General features: G+C 41.8%; 1 protein-coding gene across 5 annotated transcripts in view; it reads right to left on the reverse strand.

The window, feature by feature from the left end:
- NTRK2 (neurotrophic receptor tyrosine kinase 2) overlaps window positions 1-18,654 on the reverse strand; it is a 369,930-nt gene that overhangs the window by 245,064 nt on the left and 106,212 nt on the right. Inside the window, exon 12 of one of the 5 annotated variants that reach the window (XM_059924519.1) lies at window positions 18,490-18,518. The exons of the other annotated variants lie outside the window; for them this stretch is intronic. Within the exon in view, the coding sequence (XP_059780502.1) occupies window positions 18,505-18,518 (14 nt within the window). The 3' untranslated portion in view covers window positions 18,490-18,504. Of the gene's footprint in view, window positions 1-18,489; window positions 18,519-18,654 lie in introns of those variants that run through there. 5 annotated transcript variants of the gene reach the window in all.

Genomic DNA, 18,654 nt, shown 5'->3' on the forward strand with positions numbered 1-18,654 from the left:
GAACTCTCCGCAATGACCCATGTTACAATAATGTGGAGCTGGGTGGGGAGCCAGGACAGAAATGCCCTAGGAACAGCCACCCTGGGGCCCCAGAGAGCCAGGGAGTGGGGGGAGCCAAACCTCCCCTATGCCTCTGAAAGGGTCACAGAAGAGACCCTGAGAGAAGAATGCTGCCCTCAGTTACATGATCAAGGAGACAAAGAAATTTGGGGCAGGGGAAGGGCGTCCAGGAGAGGAGAACTGAGCAGAGAAAAGATGTAGCGTGAGTGTATAACTCAGTGAGCCAGGCACCATGGAGGAGGCATGGGGACCAGCCAGCCCTCAGCCAAGTCCTGGGGTTAGGGAGAACCACCAGATCCCCTTGGCATCTGAGGATGTGGAAGCTGAGGAGCCTGGGGTTGCTTCTGCCCGTGGTTGCTCAAGGAAGCAGCTGCCCCACATGTATCCCCTCCTCCCAAGGCCCCTGAGAGCTGTACGATGGTGCCGTGCTTGATCTGCGCCCACGTGCATGATGACCGTGGGCCCTCCAGGTTTCCTAGAACCCAGAGCTCTGAGCGAGAACATCGATAGGTGCCTGTTGCCCAAGAGGGGCAGAGAAGGGGCAAGATTGTCAGTGGGCATGAAACCAGGCAAGGGAGCCGCAGAAGGACCTGGGTGGGCCTGATGCTGGAGGCCATGGCAAGCCTGAGAACATCGGCAGTAGAGAAGCCCAGAGGAGAGGCCAACACCAAGGACCAAAGGCCAGGCAGATTCCAGGGGAAGTCCGCCCCAGCCCGTCCTTCAGATCCCTGAACTTTCGGAGTTTACCTGAAATGACAACATTAAGAGGAAAATAAAGACCACAGATGTTTTCAAGTCCTAGACTAGGGAGGAGTTTTCATATTCTCCCCAAATACAGATTTCATGAGATTGCGCTTTTGTCTCCCCTTGTTATCTCACTGAGATTTTGTCTTCTCACCAAACACAGCGAGATGGACGCATGTCCATGAGAGTGAGATGCTCGTGTTTCAGATCAAGACATGAAGAAAAGGAATCCTGCCTACTTAACATTAGATTCAACCTTTGTCCCGGACCTACCAAGTCCCTCTACAACCAAGAATTTCCCTCCTTGGACGACACTCACACCTACCATAATTACAAACGTGTGAAAGAGGGCAGACAGCAAAAAGGGGGAGAACGGTGACCATTTTCTCACATGCCTGATTGTGTGAGGCACTTTGCATATTTTCACTCATTTAAGGTGTGCTTTATCCTCATATCAGAGATGAGAAAACAGAAGATAAGTAATTTGCTCAGTCTCCAACAAACAATAAAACACAGCTATATCCAACCTCAAAGCACACTGCATTGTACTGTTTCAGTTTGGTTTTCGTTTTCACTGTGCCATTTTGTTAGCCCATCTGAATTGCCTTTTTAACCTGTTAACTCTCTCTCCCAAACAGGAAAGTAAAGAGTCCTCAAGAGCCTTTGCCCTTGTCCCGTAAATAAATGTACCAATGGCAATGGACACGGAAGCCCCCATTTTGAGGTGATGCTTCATTCTCATTACTAGTCAATTTCTCCCGAATCTTCTTTCTTGTAGTTGGGTGTTTTCATAGATACAATGTCTCCTGGTAATACTGTCAAATGCTGAAGGTGAGGGTTAAAATATTCCTGGATGTAGCCCCAGACAGATGCAAACATCAACACCTGAGACCAGCAAGCCTCCCTCCTTGCCAAACTTGCATCTCTGGACATGAAAAGAAGGCAGCTTGAGCTTGTGTGGAGTCGAATGGGTTATCTGAAACCACTCCCTCCGTGCTCCACATCAGGGCCTGGAATGGATTTTCTGAAAAGGGCCAGGTAGCAAAGATTTCCAGCTGCACTGTCTACATGGTCTCCCTCTGAGGCAACCACTCCACTCTGCTGTTTTAGTGCAAAAGTAGCCATTGACAATGACACACGGACGTGGCCATATGCCACTAAAACTTTATTCACAGAAACAGATTTGGCCCACAAGTGTTCTGTAGTCGTTTCTGTAATCCACACAGTAGGAGGGTTAGTTGCCCTCCCTCCGTCTGAAATAGAAGAGCATGGAAATTCTTTCACGTTAAAATATCTCAACCTGTGTAATATAAGCTTACCTATACGCTGTACCCCAAGTGTCTTCTGGACAAATTCAAAATCTTGTTTCATAAAATTATCTTCTGTGTTTGTGACTGGAGAAATGAATGCCTCAGGGCAGGCAAATGGTCCTGAAGCAGTGCGGCGCCAGTGGGACACAGCTGGGAGAAGATTCCTGGCCGCACTCACCATCCCCAACTTCACCATATGAAAAATGCTGCCTCTCAATTAGTAGCGCAGAAATAGTAGTACTTTCATTATGACTCACGCTCTGCAATTTAGGTCATGCCTACGGCAATCAATAAAACCCTCCACTTAGATTCTCCATGGCTAATTTGATCCCCCCCACCCGCCCTAAACCAGGAGATTTTTTTTTTTTTTAGTTGTTTTCAATTAAGCCAATTTGTCACAGACACTTTTGTTCTCAATAGGGCATTTTCAACCCAAATTTCTCTTTTGTTTTGAAAATAGCAAAGTGGGCGAAATGCATGTGCCAGTGTTAGGCTCAAACCACTACAATGTGTGCAAGGAATTACTGAAAATAGAGAAGAGACCTCAGTAATCTCACACACACGCACACACACACACACACACACACACACACACAGTTGCCTTCCTTTACTGTCTCATTGTGTGTGTTCTGTACACACCCTTGAGTGAGTGGCATGTTAGACCCTGATGATGGTGCTGACGGTGATGACAGCTGCATTTTATTAAGCATCGCTACATAATGGACACCGTGGGAACCACTTCCCACGTGTCATCTCAAATCCTCATGACAGCTCTGCTCTCCCTGTTTACAGAAGAGGAAATCGAGGCTTAGGAGACTTATATAATGTCTATTCTACAGGGAGGCTATGAAACACTGAGGGCAAAAGAGAGCTCAGAGTTTAAATCTCCACCTTACTAATGTGTGACGTTGAGCAACTTTCTTAACCTTGGGCAAGGCTAGGTGTTCTCATTTGTAAATGGCGATAATTACATCTTCCTTAAGACTGTGTTGAAAGAACCAGATGAGATGATACCTATAAGCTCCTAGATGGATGCCTTAGCACATGCATTAGTCTGAACCAGAAGAAAAGGCCTCTATTTAACCACTGTCTTAGCCTAGGAAAGTGATAATTTCATATGGCTCAAACTGATGATGTCTCAGCAAAGGGTAGTATTGCTATTATTGTTCCAGAACGATAGCAGGTAGCCAAGAAGGGATTTTAATCTGAATGTGACTGATGGTAAAGGCCAGTCCTTTTTTGCTAACTTAGTGACCTTTACAGAAATACAATGATATTTCTTATGGAGGATTCTCTTGATATACGGAAACTGACATCAGGGAGCTGGTAAATGACAAGAACAACATGAGTATTTTTTTTTATTTTACTAACAGCATTTTATGAACGGACAAAGTCCATTTCATAATCAGCTTGGTATATCCAAAACTTGTTTGAAGTATATTAACCAAATGTCAGTTGAATAAAAATGTGAACTATCTCTCTCCTTTAATGTATGAAGGGTTATGATCTACTGAAAATTGGGATCTGCCTCATTAAACAGTTATAATTAACTCTGCTCATAATATTCCACAGTGGAATTGCTGCTGTGGTTGATTAAAACTAGGAGGATAATTCAGCAGCATTCGATGAAAGAACAATCAGGTTTTCTCTTTCATATTCCATGATGGGAACTGGGATTAAAAATAACTTTCTCTTCCCAGGATGCGGAATCTTAGGGTAAAGAGACTTCCCCTCAAATGCCTGTCCGCTCATTGACAGGCTTAAAAGAAATAACTTCCCATCTGAAACTAGACCATTTCTTGTTGTTTTACCATGTTCCCAGTGGCTACATACGTTGAAAGAGTCCAGGCATTTTTCAAGCTCGAGTTACTTTTTTAGACAACATCTTTCAAACCCAGAGATAACTATAAAAAACCTTTTTCCCTAAAATATGAGATTCTAATCTCTGGGGTGTTGCCTCATAAGACTGTAAAATCCAATCAGAAAGAGGAATTTCTCCACTTGCTTTTTTTCTAAATAAATGACAAAACATCATTCTTTGGGTAATGAATAGAGAGGAAATACCACAGTCAAGAAAACATTTGAAAATATTTGCATAGTATTTTGACTGGAAACCACATGTGTTCGCCAGAACTTTTCAGGGTGTCTACCCCTGAGGTGTCCACAGTCAGAAAAACTCTCTGGAGAGAAACTTTTAAAAATAACTGTTATCACTGTTGGTTCTGCCCACCTTTGAGTCTGCATGGAACCAAGGATTGCTTTGGAATGTTGCAGAGAGAATGGTCAGTTATTTGGCTCTTTTTGTTTGTTTGGTTTTTGGCTGATGGAGACATAAGCAACTATAAGTAAATATTAGGGCAAAAGCAGTTAACTCTAAGTATTAATCTAGATGTTCTGGTCAGAGTCCTCAAATAATGAGATGACCAAAGGGAACACATCTCCTGGAGGGAGAGGGGTCATAGGCCAGGCCCCCTTTCATCTCCCAGTCACCATTTTGATGTTGGGTTGTGCAACCATCAACGTCCCCTTCGTAAGTACCAAGAGAGCATCACACTTGCTCCATTCAGCAGAAGAGGTAAGGTGCTCACATTTCTCTAACAGTAGTCAGTCACAGAGCCTTTGTTCTAAAAAGCTCAACTAAGCCAATAAATACTAAAGTAAATAAACATAATATATGACTCTACTAGGCAAATCCCTAGGGGGCAATGTTACATTTGAAAGGAAAGAGCCAATGTACATACGACACAGAAATAACTGAACAGGAGACACATCGATTAATAAAACCACATTACAGCCAGGGTTCATTTTTGTAATAGTAATTGCCTCATCGGTGCACATTGGCAATCATAAGAGGGGTTTCTCTCTCAATTCCCTAGTTTCTATCTTGAACTAAATTTCTCTTTCAACCCCCTGAAACCGTACTGTAGATTCCCCTTCATATGTCCACCACACATACCCACACTGCCTCCAACACCCCCATTGGCTCCACACTCAAAACCCCATCTCCCTGCATCATATCCACCCCAAACTTTCAGGATGGATGCATGGGATGGTTTTCAAAACTCTAAAAAAGACTAGCTGACATAGCAAATACCAACCTTGAGTGACCTTGAGAATATTGATCAAGCCCTGTTTCTCTGTTACAAGGTAGGGAAATGAAACAGTCTTCTAAATCATTAATGGATTCCTTTTCTGTTCTTCTATTCAACTCCCTTGTCCCTCACCCAAGCCAGGAATCTTCATCCTTACATCTTGGTGAGAAACAGTAAAATTTCTCTTGTCAACATGTTCGAGAAGAAAGTTCAATTTTCTTTCACCACTACTTAAAATAGCCAAGGAAAAATTGATCCACAATCAACTGCCTCAGAAAGATGTATTATTTTTTGCTCCTTTTGTGGGACCAATGGTTAAGCCCCCCTTAGAAATTTATTAAGAAGGTAACAGCAAAGAAAAGAATAATTTTTAAGCAAAAGTTTGCTTGACTTCATTTTTCTAGCTAAGAGTTTTCTCTGATAGAATATTGAGATCGGCATATAGACCATTTGGATTACAGACTGAGAGTATGTCTATGCACTGGGGAGAAACCCGTATTTAAAATGCAATGCAACTGTATTACCTGGAAGAAATAGAATGTCACATCCACTACATCCATTGCCACCCTAGTACACAAGCTATTTATTATGTATCCCTAATATACAAGCTATTTTTATATTTTCCTATTCAGTCCTGACAGCAACTCTGTAAAGTAGGGTAATAATCATCACCATGTTTTGCAATGAAGAAAACAGAGGTTTTTGAGAGCTTAAGAAATTCCCCAGAGGTCACACGGCTAAGAAGGGGTGGACATTGGAATTAAAAGCCCAGTGTTTTGCCTAACTTTTCACATTTGAAAAGATGAGGTGAGGAAAGAACATACAGAGTTCATTAAGTCCCATCCATACAGTCATTACTGTTTAGGCAGCCGCATTTCACCATGCCCCACACCCCAAATACCTGAGAGATCTGTTCACATCACCCTAATTTCACTGATGGGTAAGGAGCCAGTGCCTAGCTCAGTCTAGGAACCATGTCCCTGGGGTCCTGAGACTCCTGAGTTGGCCCCTTTCAGTTGTCTCTGTCATTATACATGAGATCATTTTGCACCTGGTCATTTTGAATATGCATTGTTTTCGGTAGCATCATTTCAAGCTTCCGGAAATCTGACTAGTGTGGAAATAGAATTGCTTCTCCCTTGGTTCAGGAACAATGACGTTTCAAAAAAAGGGATTAAAATTGAGAGTGGATTTTAAACATGTTTTTCCAGAAGCCCATGATTCCTTGTTAGAGAATCCCTACCCCCACCCCCAGCAAATCCACAGCTCCTTAGAGCAGACAAGGCGTTTGCAATCACAGATGTGTGATGATCTCTGGGACCTGGAAACCTGTAATTCAAACATATGCAACATAACATCTTTCTTAAAAATAACCTTCTCTCCCATTGTCCCTTTTTTTAGTTTTAAGGTAGCACCTTTCTTTTCATAAAGTTTACATTTTTCTGGTTAGATATTATTTGGCTAAAATGATTAAAAGGTTAGCCTATAAAGATAAAGAAAACAACACATCCTATTTTGGAGAAAAACAGAAAAAGGAACCAGAAGTAGAGACAGATGGATCAAAAAACCAAAAGGTGGGAAAAAACAGAAAAGAATAACTAAAAGAATTAATACTAATACTGAACATTACGGACAATTTGTAACTGATATCTGCCCAGATCTGGATCCCAGTATCACCACTCATCAGGCAAGTTACTTCGTCTCCTGTATCTCAGTTTCCTTACCTGTATCTTCCGCATCTAACTCATGAGGTTGTTGACGGTATCAAATGAGATAACACATGTAAAGTATGGAGTCGTGTCTGGAACAAAGCAAATGCTCAAAAATTGATAACTATTTGTGGTGGTGATTATTTTAAGGAAGACATAAATTTCACCATCTTGATCATTCCCAGGGCACTATGGGAATGTGAGACCCTTAGAGGACTGGGGTTGGCAGTAAACAATGTAAAGACTAAGGGTTCACACTGGGACTCAACACGCTCTGGTTTCCCTCATTTTGTACAGAAGCATGCATGACTTTTGGAATTCTCAGGTCATGTTTCTAAGAGATTTCTCAGTTCCTTTCAGACCAAAGTCACACTAAATTCTGGTGCACACTGCCAGGTGAGTGGCTCCAATAGCATGGTGCTTGTGGTGTAAGTCACCGACTTGGCTGGGAATGAAAGTAACTTCAGTTCATCCTTTGTCTGCAATGATGAGCTTTCCCTGACTCTCCAAATTGATGTTCTAAGAACAGTTAGTCCAACAATGGATGCCTTCCAAGGACATTTTTCTCATATAATTTAAGTTACCAAAGAACTAACAAAAATCTCATAGGAAAAAATAAGGCACAGTACACAATTAAAAAGCATATGCCATTAACACTGTGTAATTAGGGATTTCTCAAACTCAAAGTTTCTTTAGGCCAGTATTTTGGAGGCCCAGTTAGAAGCCAATTTTTCTATGAAAGCATTTTGTTAGCATGAGCAAGAAGTAATCTTTCTCTCTGAAGGTCCAAGGCAATACCTCTGTCCCTCTTCTTAAAAATTAGTTAGCTTGGCTTTGAGTCATATAGAAGCCACTTGACTGCAAGGGCTACTGCTTATTTAGCCCATAATCACACTCCGTTCTCCATGTATACACATAGCAGGCCCTTCACAAACATTCAATGAGTCAGTAAATACACTCGTTAGATTCAGAACAGTTCCTGTTTTTTAACCAGTGTGGATAATAAAGACAGCTGGACTAGAGCAGCCAACCTATTCCAGGAAATGACTGGTTTTGACCTGTGGAGCATGGTTTTGGTTGGGGTTTACCATTCCTCTTGTTTAAATGGGGGAAAAGAAGTGGGGATACTCCCTTCTAAAACTTCTGTGATGCTATTTGCATTTTTAAATCGCTGCTAACACCATCTGTTTATAGATCTCAGGCGAAATACAATGAGAGGATAAAGAAGGGGACTTCTCTCATGAAATGCATGAACTCGCGTTAAATAGGATTTATGACTCTCTGGTTCCTCTCTCCATTTATCCAACCTCCTAGAGAAAATGGATTCTTACTGGGTTCACCTAAAACATTTTATAAGTGTTCAGTTCCCAAGGTAACTAAAATGTGAGAAGGAAAAAATAATAAGATATGAATAAAACCCCCAAAGGTTTATTTTTCCCAACTGATCTGAATTAAAATGGTAATAACTCAGATGAGTGGTGTTCTAGTATTTTGATTCATACTGGACATTGGACACTTGTTGACGAACAATTAGTTGACGAACATTAATTATCAAACACTCTCTGCCCCCACCTCTCAGGAGATGTCACTGAGAGGACCAGAGTCCTGGCCTGGGACCTTGCACATGGCAACCACTAAAGGAGGATTGGTTCAGTGTGTGACACTGTTTGGAAACAAACAGTGTTGAATCAGCACCCAGAAAATACATATCTGGATGAAGGCCCTCTCCTTCTCTCTTCCTGCGCATGCCCCAACACACACACTCACACACCTTCAAGAGCAGCTATCAAACTCTGCACATTTGTTTGTATCAAACAGATACAAACTTGTTTCATCTCACAACACACTCTGAAGAAGAAGCACCACCCCGATTGTCCGGAAGAGGAAGAAGCCAGCTAAGAGAGGTGAGAAGACCACCCAAAGCCACACAGCTAGTAATGGCTGCACAGGAATTTGAACCCAGATCTGCCATACTCTGCCCATGCCTTTCCATCAGGCCACGCTGCTTCCTTCAACCATGCTGCCTTTGCCACAGCATTTTTGGAACTCATTTTTAAAATCTTACCCTGAAAACCCGCTAATATTAGTTTGAATCACTTGAACTTGGTAAACCCTGCTTGACAGCCCCACCTCCAGTCCCGATCCCCAGCCCTCCCACCCACTCTTCTCACTGCCCCCAAGATCTTCCTACCACATGTACATCATTAAGATGCTTCCCTCACGCAAAATCCTCTGGGACAAATCCTATCCATCGGGTACCCAAAGGCCTCCAAGGTAGTCTCCCCAACTTTCCTCCAGTCTCTCCGCCCAATTCTCTACACCCACTCTGCTCAGTCAAACCAAAGTCCTTGCAAATGTATGAATGCCACAAGCTTTCTGATATGTTCGTGTCTTAAGAGAGGAAACTCCTACCCAGCATCCTCCCATACTCCTTCTCTCTGCCCCTCTCCCAACGCTCACACTGCCAGCTCCAAAGGCCCCTCCAGTGTTCATCTTTAGGACTAATTTCTAGGCCAGTTTAGATATTCCTCTTCAGGGCTCCCACAGCAACCTGCACTTACCTTCTCTCAAAGCACCTTTCAAATTATTGATATATTTAAAGTATCCACTGACTCTCTACTTTCCCAGTAAAGTGTATGCTCCTTGGAGATGGGACCATCTGACCCAATGCTTAATACAGACACATGTTTGTAAATGAACAAAGGTAAGTAAGAAGAGATGACAGTAAACACTCAACCTTTGGGGGTGAATCTGACTCACAGAAATAGCTGAGAATTATTCAGAGCCAAATTGTGTAAATAACGGAATTGATCAAGTTGGGTAACACTGTTTAGGGTCCAAAACCATTTCAACAAAATACATTAAGGTAAAGACTATTATTGTCAAGAAAAGAAAGTCAATCCCTGTTCAGACAAAATGTCCCTTCACAGGCTGCTCAACATTTCCTAAATATATACCTGCGAGTGGAAATGTCATCAGGAGTGCTTATTACATTACACTGTGTTGGTCTCTGATATTGGGGTGTAGAGGGCAGTGAGAGGGTGTCCATAGGATGACAAAAGCCATGCATTTCTTATCTGAGAAATTCTTGCAGGTCCCCCAGAAGAAGCTTCAGCAAGCCTCTCTTGGACTCTCATACACGATCTGCCTTTTCACACTAGGGAAGTCAAATCCCATATTCCCACCCACTGCAGGACACAAGCCAGTGGATAACATAAGATGAAGCATCAAAGCTTGATCAAAGGCACTGGTTTAAGAAACATAATTTCTACAGAAGTCAATTCTCACCAAGCCATTAACATATCTGTAAGTACTTGCAAGTTAACAGACACCGTCAGGCTAAGCTGTTAGACTCCAGAGTGCAGTCCCTTACAAATGCTGAGGCAAAGAGACGTCACTGCCTCAGAAAATGTGGCACTTGGTGATATGAAAAGTACAATAGTATTTACCATCCGCATCCACGGCTTAATGGACATGAGCCATATCTGAAAAAGGAAAGGGTGATTCAGCTTATTAAGTATGCAGAACAACATCTTTCAACACAAGATGGTCCTTGATGATTTTTTTTTCATATCCAAAGGTTCCATCCAATCCAAATGGGAAAAATGGAGAAGCGGAAGAAGCTACAGCTTTTCTGCTGGAGCTACGGTCACATTAAAACTAGGTATTATTGGGCAGAGGGGTACTCAGCAGAATAAGTAAACAACCTCTTCTTTCTTCACAATTCTGTCCCCTAAAGAGGGGCCACAACCTCATACTTAACTCTTGCTTTCTCTTTTCCCTACTTTCTTATAAATGATTTTACAAAGTCTTCTGAGAGCTAGATTTCAAGTGTGTTCAGATTAGAAATTTCCAAAATAAAGCTTTCTATAAAAACTTGAGTCTTGGCAGGCCTGCATCCCTGGCTTGGTAAGCATTCCCTGTTGAACTGAAAATGAATTGTCTAGCAGTTAATGAAACAAATGACATAAAGTTGCCATTTGGTGAAACTTCAGGGTCAAACCCTGCTCCTCCCTCCCACTGGCTTTTTTCCTAGCAGGTTATCTTACACTCCTTTAAGCAATTCTCTCTTATACAACTATTTAGTTTTAAAACACCCTCCAAGGTATTACCTAAAAGTCCTCCATTAAAACATCATTACACATGACCCTGCTATAAATGACTTTACCAGCTAAGAGATCCCAAGTTAAAGTAAATGGCATTAAAGGAATTATCATAATAAGGGATTAGTTTAGCTCCTTGTTGAATCTTTTGATTTCAGTCAATATAAAAAAGACCCCTACAACTTGATGTTATCTTCTATTTACTGCACTTAAATGGGGCATATGCTTAAAAAAATAAATAACTCTAAGCTATGTCAATTATATCCCTAGACTGTCCCATGACTATACTTGATATATTTGTACCAGTCCTACATGGGCCCCCCAAATATAGCCAAGTGCAAATATTTGTTAATGTTGCCACCAGAGGGCATTCATCTCATTGAAAATAAATATGTTTAAACTGTTGGGCTAAATTCAGGGTACAAGAGAAAGAGTGCTAGTTGTACTGAAATGACTAAAGCACATAATTTGCATATGAATCTGGATATTGACACTTTCAACAGGAAGCATAAAGGCTAATTCTTTTAGTGGGTTGTTCTTGAATCAGATGCTCTGTATATACGGAAAGATGTTATATGAGTATGGGAAAGTTATTCTTATGTTCTAAGAGGTAAGATATGCTGGAGAATGTTATGAACTCAACAAACAAGTGTCAAGTGTCAACAAAACATATATGTCAAGAGCACCCAGCTCTTAATTTTAGGGGATATCATTAATTTTAGATTAATCTGAGGAGCTATAACTGGTACTCTCTTAAAATTCTTCCACATCCTAAAAGTATTAAAAGACTCCACAAAAGCAAGGATTATCCTTTTTTTAAAAAAATGCCTGCTTCTCAAACATTATATCATCTTTCTTCTGACCGGACTACACAGTTACTTTGCACATGTAGGTCTGGACACTGGAAGACAGAAGAAACAGGGCTGGCCTTCTTTGGAAAAGCTATGAAAAGAGGAAGAAAATAAAACGATGGCATATACAAAGATCACACATCTACCATTTTATACTGTGAATCCAATAGTCTTTTATAAAAAATAAAATCAGCGTAAAGCTATAACAAACTGTCCAAACGGACTCAAATGCTGAATTCCTAAGAGAATCCGTATCAACATCATTCCTTTTTTTTATTTACCTCCCAAGAACATAGCACACAACGTCAGCCATAACCCTGAAATTACCATAACCCATCCAAGGCAGAAAACTTCTCATTTTTTTCTTTACAAAACAGATAGAAAAAAAAACCCCAAGTATAATAGTTTATATTTCTACCTATAATCATCTGATATGCTAACTCTTAACTATAAATCAATTGATCAATAAAGACTATTAATCTAGCACCAGTCCTGATCCTGATGGTAGCTATGAACAAATCTCATTCTCTCTCTAAGCTGTCGCCAATTTTGTATATAAAGCAAAAGCATCCGCAGTGGGGATCACAGACACTTAAGGTAAAGTTTCAACAGAGAGTTGGGCCTTGGTATTCCTTTCAACTAGAACTGCCTTCTGCCCCCATCTCACTGCTTATGCACCTGCCTAAAAGAAGTCAAAGCAGCAACCTGTTACAAGATTTGTAGAGTGCTGAATGGTGGGCTGTTATTTTATTAGCTATTCTGCTTGCTCTTGTAAGGCAGGGGTCAGCAAACTTTTTCTGTAAAGGACCAGATAGCAAATACTTTAGGCTTTTTGGGCTACACAGTCTTAGTCACAACTACTCGACCCTGACTCTGTAGCATGAAAGCAGCCATTGACAATTTCTACAGGAATGGGTGGGGCTGTGTGCCAATGAAACTTTATTTACAAAAACAAACAATGGGCCAGAATTGACCTGTGGGCCTTAGTTCAACAATTTCTGTCTTAAGGGGGTAGCTCAAGTATTTTCCCTTCTCCTGTACTGGTGGAACTCTGACATGTACCACAGCCCAAAGGGTCCTTAAGGGCAAACATATTAACCATAACTAGATTTTTAAGGAAAAAAAAATAATGTACAGTCCCAACTATAGTGACTTATTTTCTATTTGCAAAATCTAGCTGCTAAGGATGCTTCTCTGACCCACTAGTGGTGTAGGTTGTTAATGCTGGTGGTCATGATCAGAAGTGTCCTGATTTCTTCTTGGTACCTCTGCTGTTCGCTTTTCTCAGCAGTGGATAGAAATAGAGCAGGAGGCTTCTCCAAAGAAAAAGTCCACTGTGGCATTGGGATTTCAGATCCAACACACTGAGAAAAGTTCCTCAACTTACACACTCTTCTCCTATCTAACTAAATGCCTCACCTTCCTATTCCTGAAAATTTGAGGAGCAAGTAAGTCATGGACACCTAGCTCAACACAAACCATCACTACTGTGCCGTTCCCCAGACAGGGGCAAAAGAATGTGCAGCAGACATATGGGCTGGCATAGCACACACCCTTCTCAGAGAATCTTCCCCTCTTGCAGAGCAAGAAAACTCCTGAAGGAAATTTGTCTCAGTGTGTCTAGACAAAAATCTGGGACAGATAATGCAAAACCCTCTTTTTAAAAATGTACTTCTATTTTTGCCTTCCCCAAGAAAGGGAAGATGAGAGTGGGGGGGATGGGTAGAAATTGACCTCTCGAACATGGCAGATGAGTTGTCATTTCAATTTGGCCTTAGCCTAAACAGCAAATCTATGCGTTCCACCTCTTTGCTTGTTAATGCATTTGCTTTACGCTGGAAAGCAAGCCCCCTTGGAAATGGGTGCATCGTATTATTAGAAAAAAATCAAGTTGTAAGGGAAGCTCTGAATCAATGTTACCAGGTTTCCAATGGAGTTGATGTAGACACTTCAGAATGTGCATCTATGTTTGGTAGGCCTTTTTATTATTATTACTCATTAATATTTTTACTCTTGTCCATGTGCCCGGAGACCTTGGCAAGATGAACATTTTATAAATCTGATAAATAATTGAAGCCTCCCAATCAATACCACCCAAGGGAGAGGGAAGGAGGCACTCACGTCTGCATTAAAGTCAAGGTCCTCCCTTCTGGTAAATGCTGGGGGAAGAAGAGACAGGCCTGGGTAAAGCCAGAGGCCAGGAAAAGCTCATCTCACTGAGGTGAGCTGAGTGCGAAGAGCTGGCTACTTCTACTTGTCCCTCCATGGCTTGGGGGAGAGGGCACAGTGGAGAGCAGTCAGTCCACTATGTCAGGCTCCACACGATGCGCACAGATAGGCCAGAAGATGGAAACATCACAAGGGTGCCCATGAAACCCAGTCCACCCGTGTGAGCTGGGCAGTTCACTCGGGAGGGTGACTTGCACATCATGAGCTTCATTGGAACTGCAGTGTCTGGGCTCACGCTTAACCTCTCTGGGAAAATGTTTCTGTCAACACAACAGTAAAGCACTCCAGAGAGGGACTTCACAAAACTCTGCAGCCAAACTGAGCCCAAGGGGAATTCCAGGGTAAGTCTCTTAAAGAGGCACGAAGCCTCATTAGTGCAGAGGATTCACCATGCTCCCGGTCCAACCACAGATGCAGGTGCCTGGCTCCCGAATTTATGAGTCATTATGATTCTACAGATCACCCAGTTATAAGGAATCATCACTGGTTGACGCCTGAATAGCCTCTTGATCTTCCAGAAATATCAGTGACAATCAAACTACACCTACAGGCCTTTCCATAGAAGAGAAATATGCTGAGCTGGCAGTTGGTTTATTTAAAGGAAGCGAATAGCCAGGCTGGTGATACCCACCACGTAAAGGAAGACTTTTTAAAAAAAATGAAATCATACAGTTGAAATGAACTTCAAAAAATCATTTAGGCTGTCATCCTGCCTTGAGGTAAGTCCATCTATGAATCTCCAGGGGCAAACAAAACATACATTATTGTGAAAGATCTTGAGAAGCTTCTACAAGCAAACTTGCATGGTCAGACTACCTTCACTGTCAAAAAATTACTAATTATGACTGTTTTGCAATGGATTGTTGGAACCAGCTCACACTGGTTTGTTAACTTTTTAGGAATTTTGTGAGCTACTGACTTCATTCTGACAGCTTGAAATCAGCCACAGTGGGAATATCCACACCACGGAAAACAGCAAACACTGCAGAGTGGCCCCAATTCCACCCCGCCCCTTTCATCTGTTAAAACATTTATCAATATGTCATTGTCATCTGCTTTGTAAAACTTCTCCAGTTTTCTCTTCTCCAACTCTTAAATTCTTTTGAGAGCAGTGAAAAACTCCAGAAGTCAAAGAAGAAATCTCTTCTACAATTTTCTGGAAGGTTTAGCCTCCACTTAGACATTCAAAGCAAAAGGAAATCTACTTTGCAAGACAATCCACTTACAGGCAAGAAAACTGCTGTATCAGAAAGTTACCATTAGCCCAAATTTATGTCGCTGTTCTCCCTACTACTATTTGCCAATCTTGTAAACATCTCTCAGAGTCTCTTCAGAGCTCTCTGAATTATGTCATATCTCTCAAACTTGAGGATAAGAACAGGTTCAGCGTTTAAATGGTGCAAGTGACACTGTAAAGAGCCACAGGCGAGCCCACTGTTTATAATGCACGAACCCTCTGTTTTCTTAATAGAACTTCTCCCCTCCTGTAAGGCGCTTAGCTGAATGCCCAGACTGGAAGTTATTTACCTCCTAGAGTCTTTCTGATAGAACTAACTCTGAGTACAATCCAGGGATTTGGAAATGTTTCTTCCATGGCTTCCAAAAAAATATTTATTGGCCCTAAAACCTAATAATAAAGATGTTCTACTGTCTATTGTTGGGAGATGGTACTCCATGGGTCCCTTGCATTTCCATACATCTTACAAAGAGAGTCACTCACTGCCATTTGCTCTGGATTATCGTTTTAAGGATGCTTGTATGGTGAACAGTCTTAGGAGATAGAGATAATAATCTCTGGAGCAAAGGGAAATTGTGTTTACTGCTCACTTAAAGAGATTCCGATTCCCTAAATTCAGGGGTCCTTTTCTCTAATGCCATCAGAATATGTGCAGGGTTCCATCAGGGCCCATCTGTATCGCCACCGTGAGACGTGGGGCAGAGAGAACTGACATAAATACACTGTTCATGCTGCTTCCTGTGGAAAGAGTAATACAGCCCCCGGACTCTGACCCATGAGTCTCAAGTCCTCTGCTGTCATCTGTGAAACTGTGGCACACCAGCTTGTTGGCTTGCAAGCAGAATAAAATCTCAGACCCTTCACAGTTTTCAATACCTGCTACCTATAAAGCTTTTAAGAAGCAATTTACACCTATATTTATATCTCTGTCTATCTGTCTACCCACCTACCTATCTAATGAGGATGAATTGCGTGCCTCAGATATTCTTTATAGCTCTCTTGGGCAATCATGTATAAGACAGCCCACAATGAAGTTACTGGGATGGAAATTGCAGAGCCATTGCACTCTATTAAATGTAGCCATGTGAAACTAGGTAAAGTGGGCATAAACAAAATGATGATTGACCTTAATGCCCTGTGTGTACTCTAAGGCAGGGCTTCTCAAACTTTAATGAACATATAAAACACCTGGGAATCTCATTAAAATGCAGATTTGAATTCAGTAGGTCTGGGAAGAAGCCCAAGATTCTATGTTTTTAACAATTTCCCAAGTGATGCCGATGATGCTGGCCCAAGGACCGCACTTTGATAGCAAGGCTCTAACAGCAACTAATATAAATTCTATACATATTAACACTGATATTTGCATAAACTCTAACATTTTTCATACAAATATCTCCACCAACCCAGGAAGTCCATATGAATCATAGAACTATTACATTGGTTTAGGAAAGAATACTGAAAACATTCCTGAGTACACAATTATGGGTGCTTGTATACTTATATGTGGGAAATATCAATATTGGTTATGAATTATCCTTCACTGTAAATTATAAACACATTCTATTCAAAGAACCAGGAGCAAAGGGAAAGTGCAGGAAAAGGCCTTCCTAGGCAATAGAGTCTTTTAACTGTAGCAAGAATAAAAGAAACAGGGCAAATTACGATCTTATGGTTTATGTCGCTGATAAGTATATCTCTGGCGAAGTTAATGCTGATGGGTTAAGCATAACAGGGAAAGAGAAAATAATACGTGGACATAAGACCGACTCTGAGAAAGCAAATGTGCTGTGAGAGAAAGCCGAGCGGGCAGGGAGTCGGGCCTGGGTTGTGGTCCCCACCCTGTTACTCCCTTGCTATGGGAGCTCAGGGAAGCAGAGTTGGTCCCCACTGGGCCACTTCCTAACTCTTGCATCTTGGTCATAGGTTTCACCTGCACAGGCCGCCTCTCAGCCTCATGGACCATTTTTTAATACTGTCATCAGCCCGAAGAAATCAATCTTTCTGTCTCATCTTATTCACTTGGGGAAAAGTTAGTGAGCCAATTTGAAAAGCATGGGAGAGGGCCTAGAAATAAAAGAAAGGTGGAAATTTATTTTAGAATTTTATCAGGAAATACTTGGTCACACTTTTACTTTATTCCTTTTCCTTCTTCCACTGTCTCCTTCTTTCCTTTCTTTGGTCTTCTCCTTTCTACCCTCTCCCTCTTCATTGTCTGTCTACAAAAAGACAGCTGGGGAGGCAGCAAGGTGGATTTCAGTATTCCACACATTAATTTCTCATGAGCTTAGTGACTTACTTTTGAAGAGATTTTTGTGGTTGAATATGCTTAGGAAATCCTGGGTTAAACAGAATTCAAAGGTTTCTTTACTGAGGACAGTCTCAATAGAGATGGTCTTTAATAGGCAATGTATAACCTGACTCTCCAAGAAGGGGCTAGGGGGTGCTGGGTCTTCTATCTTTGGCCACAGGACCACAGAAACTAGCCCTCCCCCTGCTAGTGTCTTAAGGAATTCGCACTGAGAGAGTTCTGGCATGAAGATTTTGGATACCAGAGTCAAGCTATCATGTTTTAAGTAGTTTTACCTTGAAAAAACCTCGTGGCCTTGGGCAAGTCACATAACCTCTCTAAGCCTCTGGTTTCTTCATGTGTAGAAGGGGGTCAGTGACGTCTAACAGATGGTGCCATTGATGAGACAAAGTACAAAAAGTGCCAGACATAAAGCCCCCTCACCAGCCAAGGCTTTCAGATTCACAGGTGAGGTTAACCCTTGTCCCTTGAGGGCTTGGTGGGAAAAGCATCCATCCTACTCAAAATTACTCTTGGAGATGAGGCCACTGACCTCTTTCCTGACTTGGCATTGTCTAGTCCCATCTACTCAAACCTGAATATTCCCTTCTAAGGGCTGCCCACCCGGCTGTGTTTGTTTGCGGTCAGTCCCAACAGATGACATTTACCAAATGAATGAGGGAGAGAAAGAAAATATTGAGACAGAAAAGGTCACAGAAAATAAAGAGAGGCAGAAACGGAGGCCAGGTCAGAGAGCACCAGGCATGACTGTCCTGAGGCAGCCTCAACTTTACCTCTTAGGTGGAACGTGGCCTCAGGCAAGTGAAACAACCTCCCTTGGTCTCAGGGCCTCCATTTAAAAAATAATGATGCCTTATCTCACAGAGCTGCAGCTGAAGAATTAAGAGAGATCAGATCTGTTAAGCACTTAGCACAGAGTAGGAACTCAATAAGAAAAATAAAAACAAAGCTAAATGTCCTTTGGGGGGCTAAGGGGAAAAAATAGATGCTGTTATTCTCAAATCCAAT

The sequence above is a fragment of the Balaenoptera ricei genome, chromosome 6, assembly GCF_028023285.1.
Source record: "Balaenoptera ricei isolate mBalRic1 chromosome 6, mBalRic1.hap2, whole genome shotgun sequence".
Lineage (NCBI taxonomy): Eukaryota > Metazoa > Chordata > Mammalia > Artiodactyla > Balaenopteridae > Balaenoptera > Balaenoptera ricei.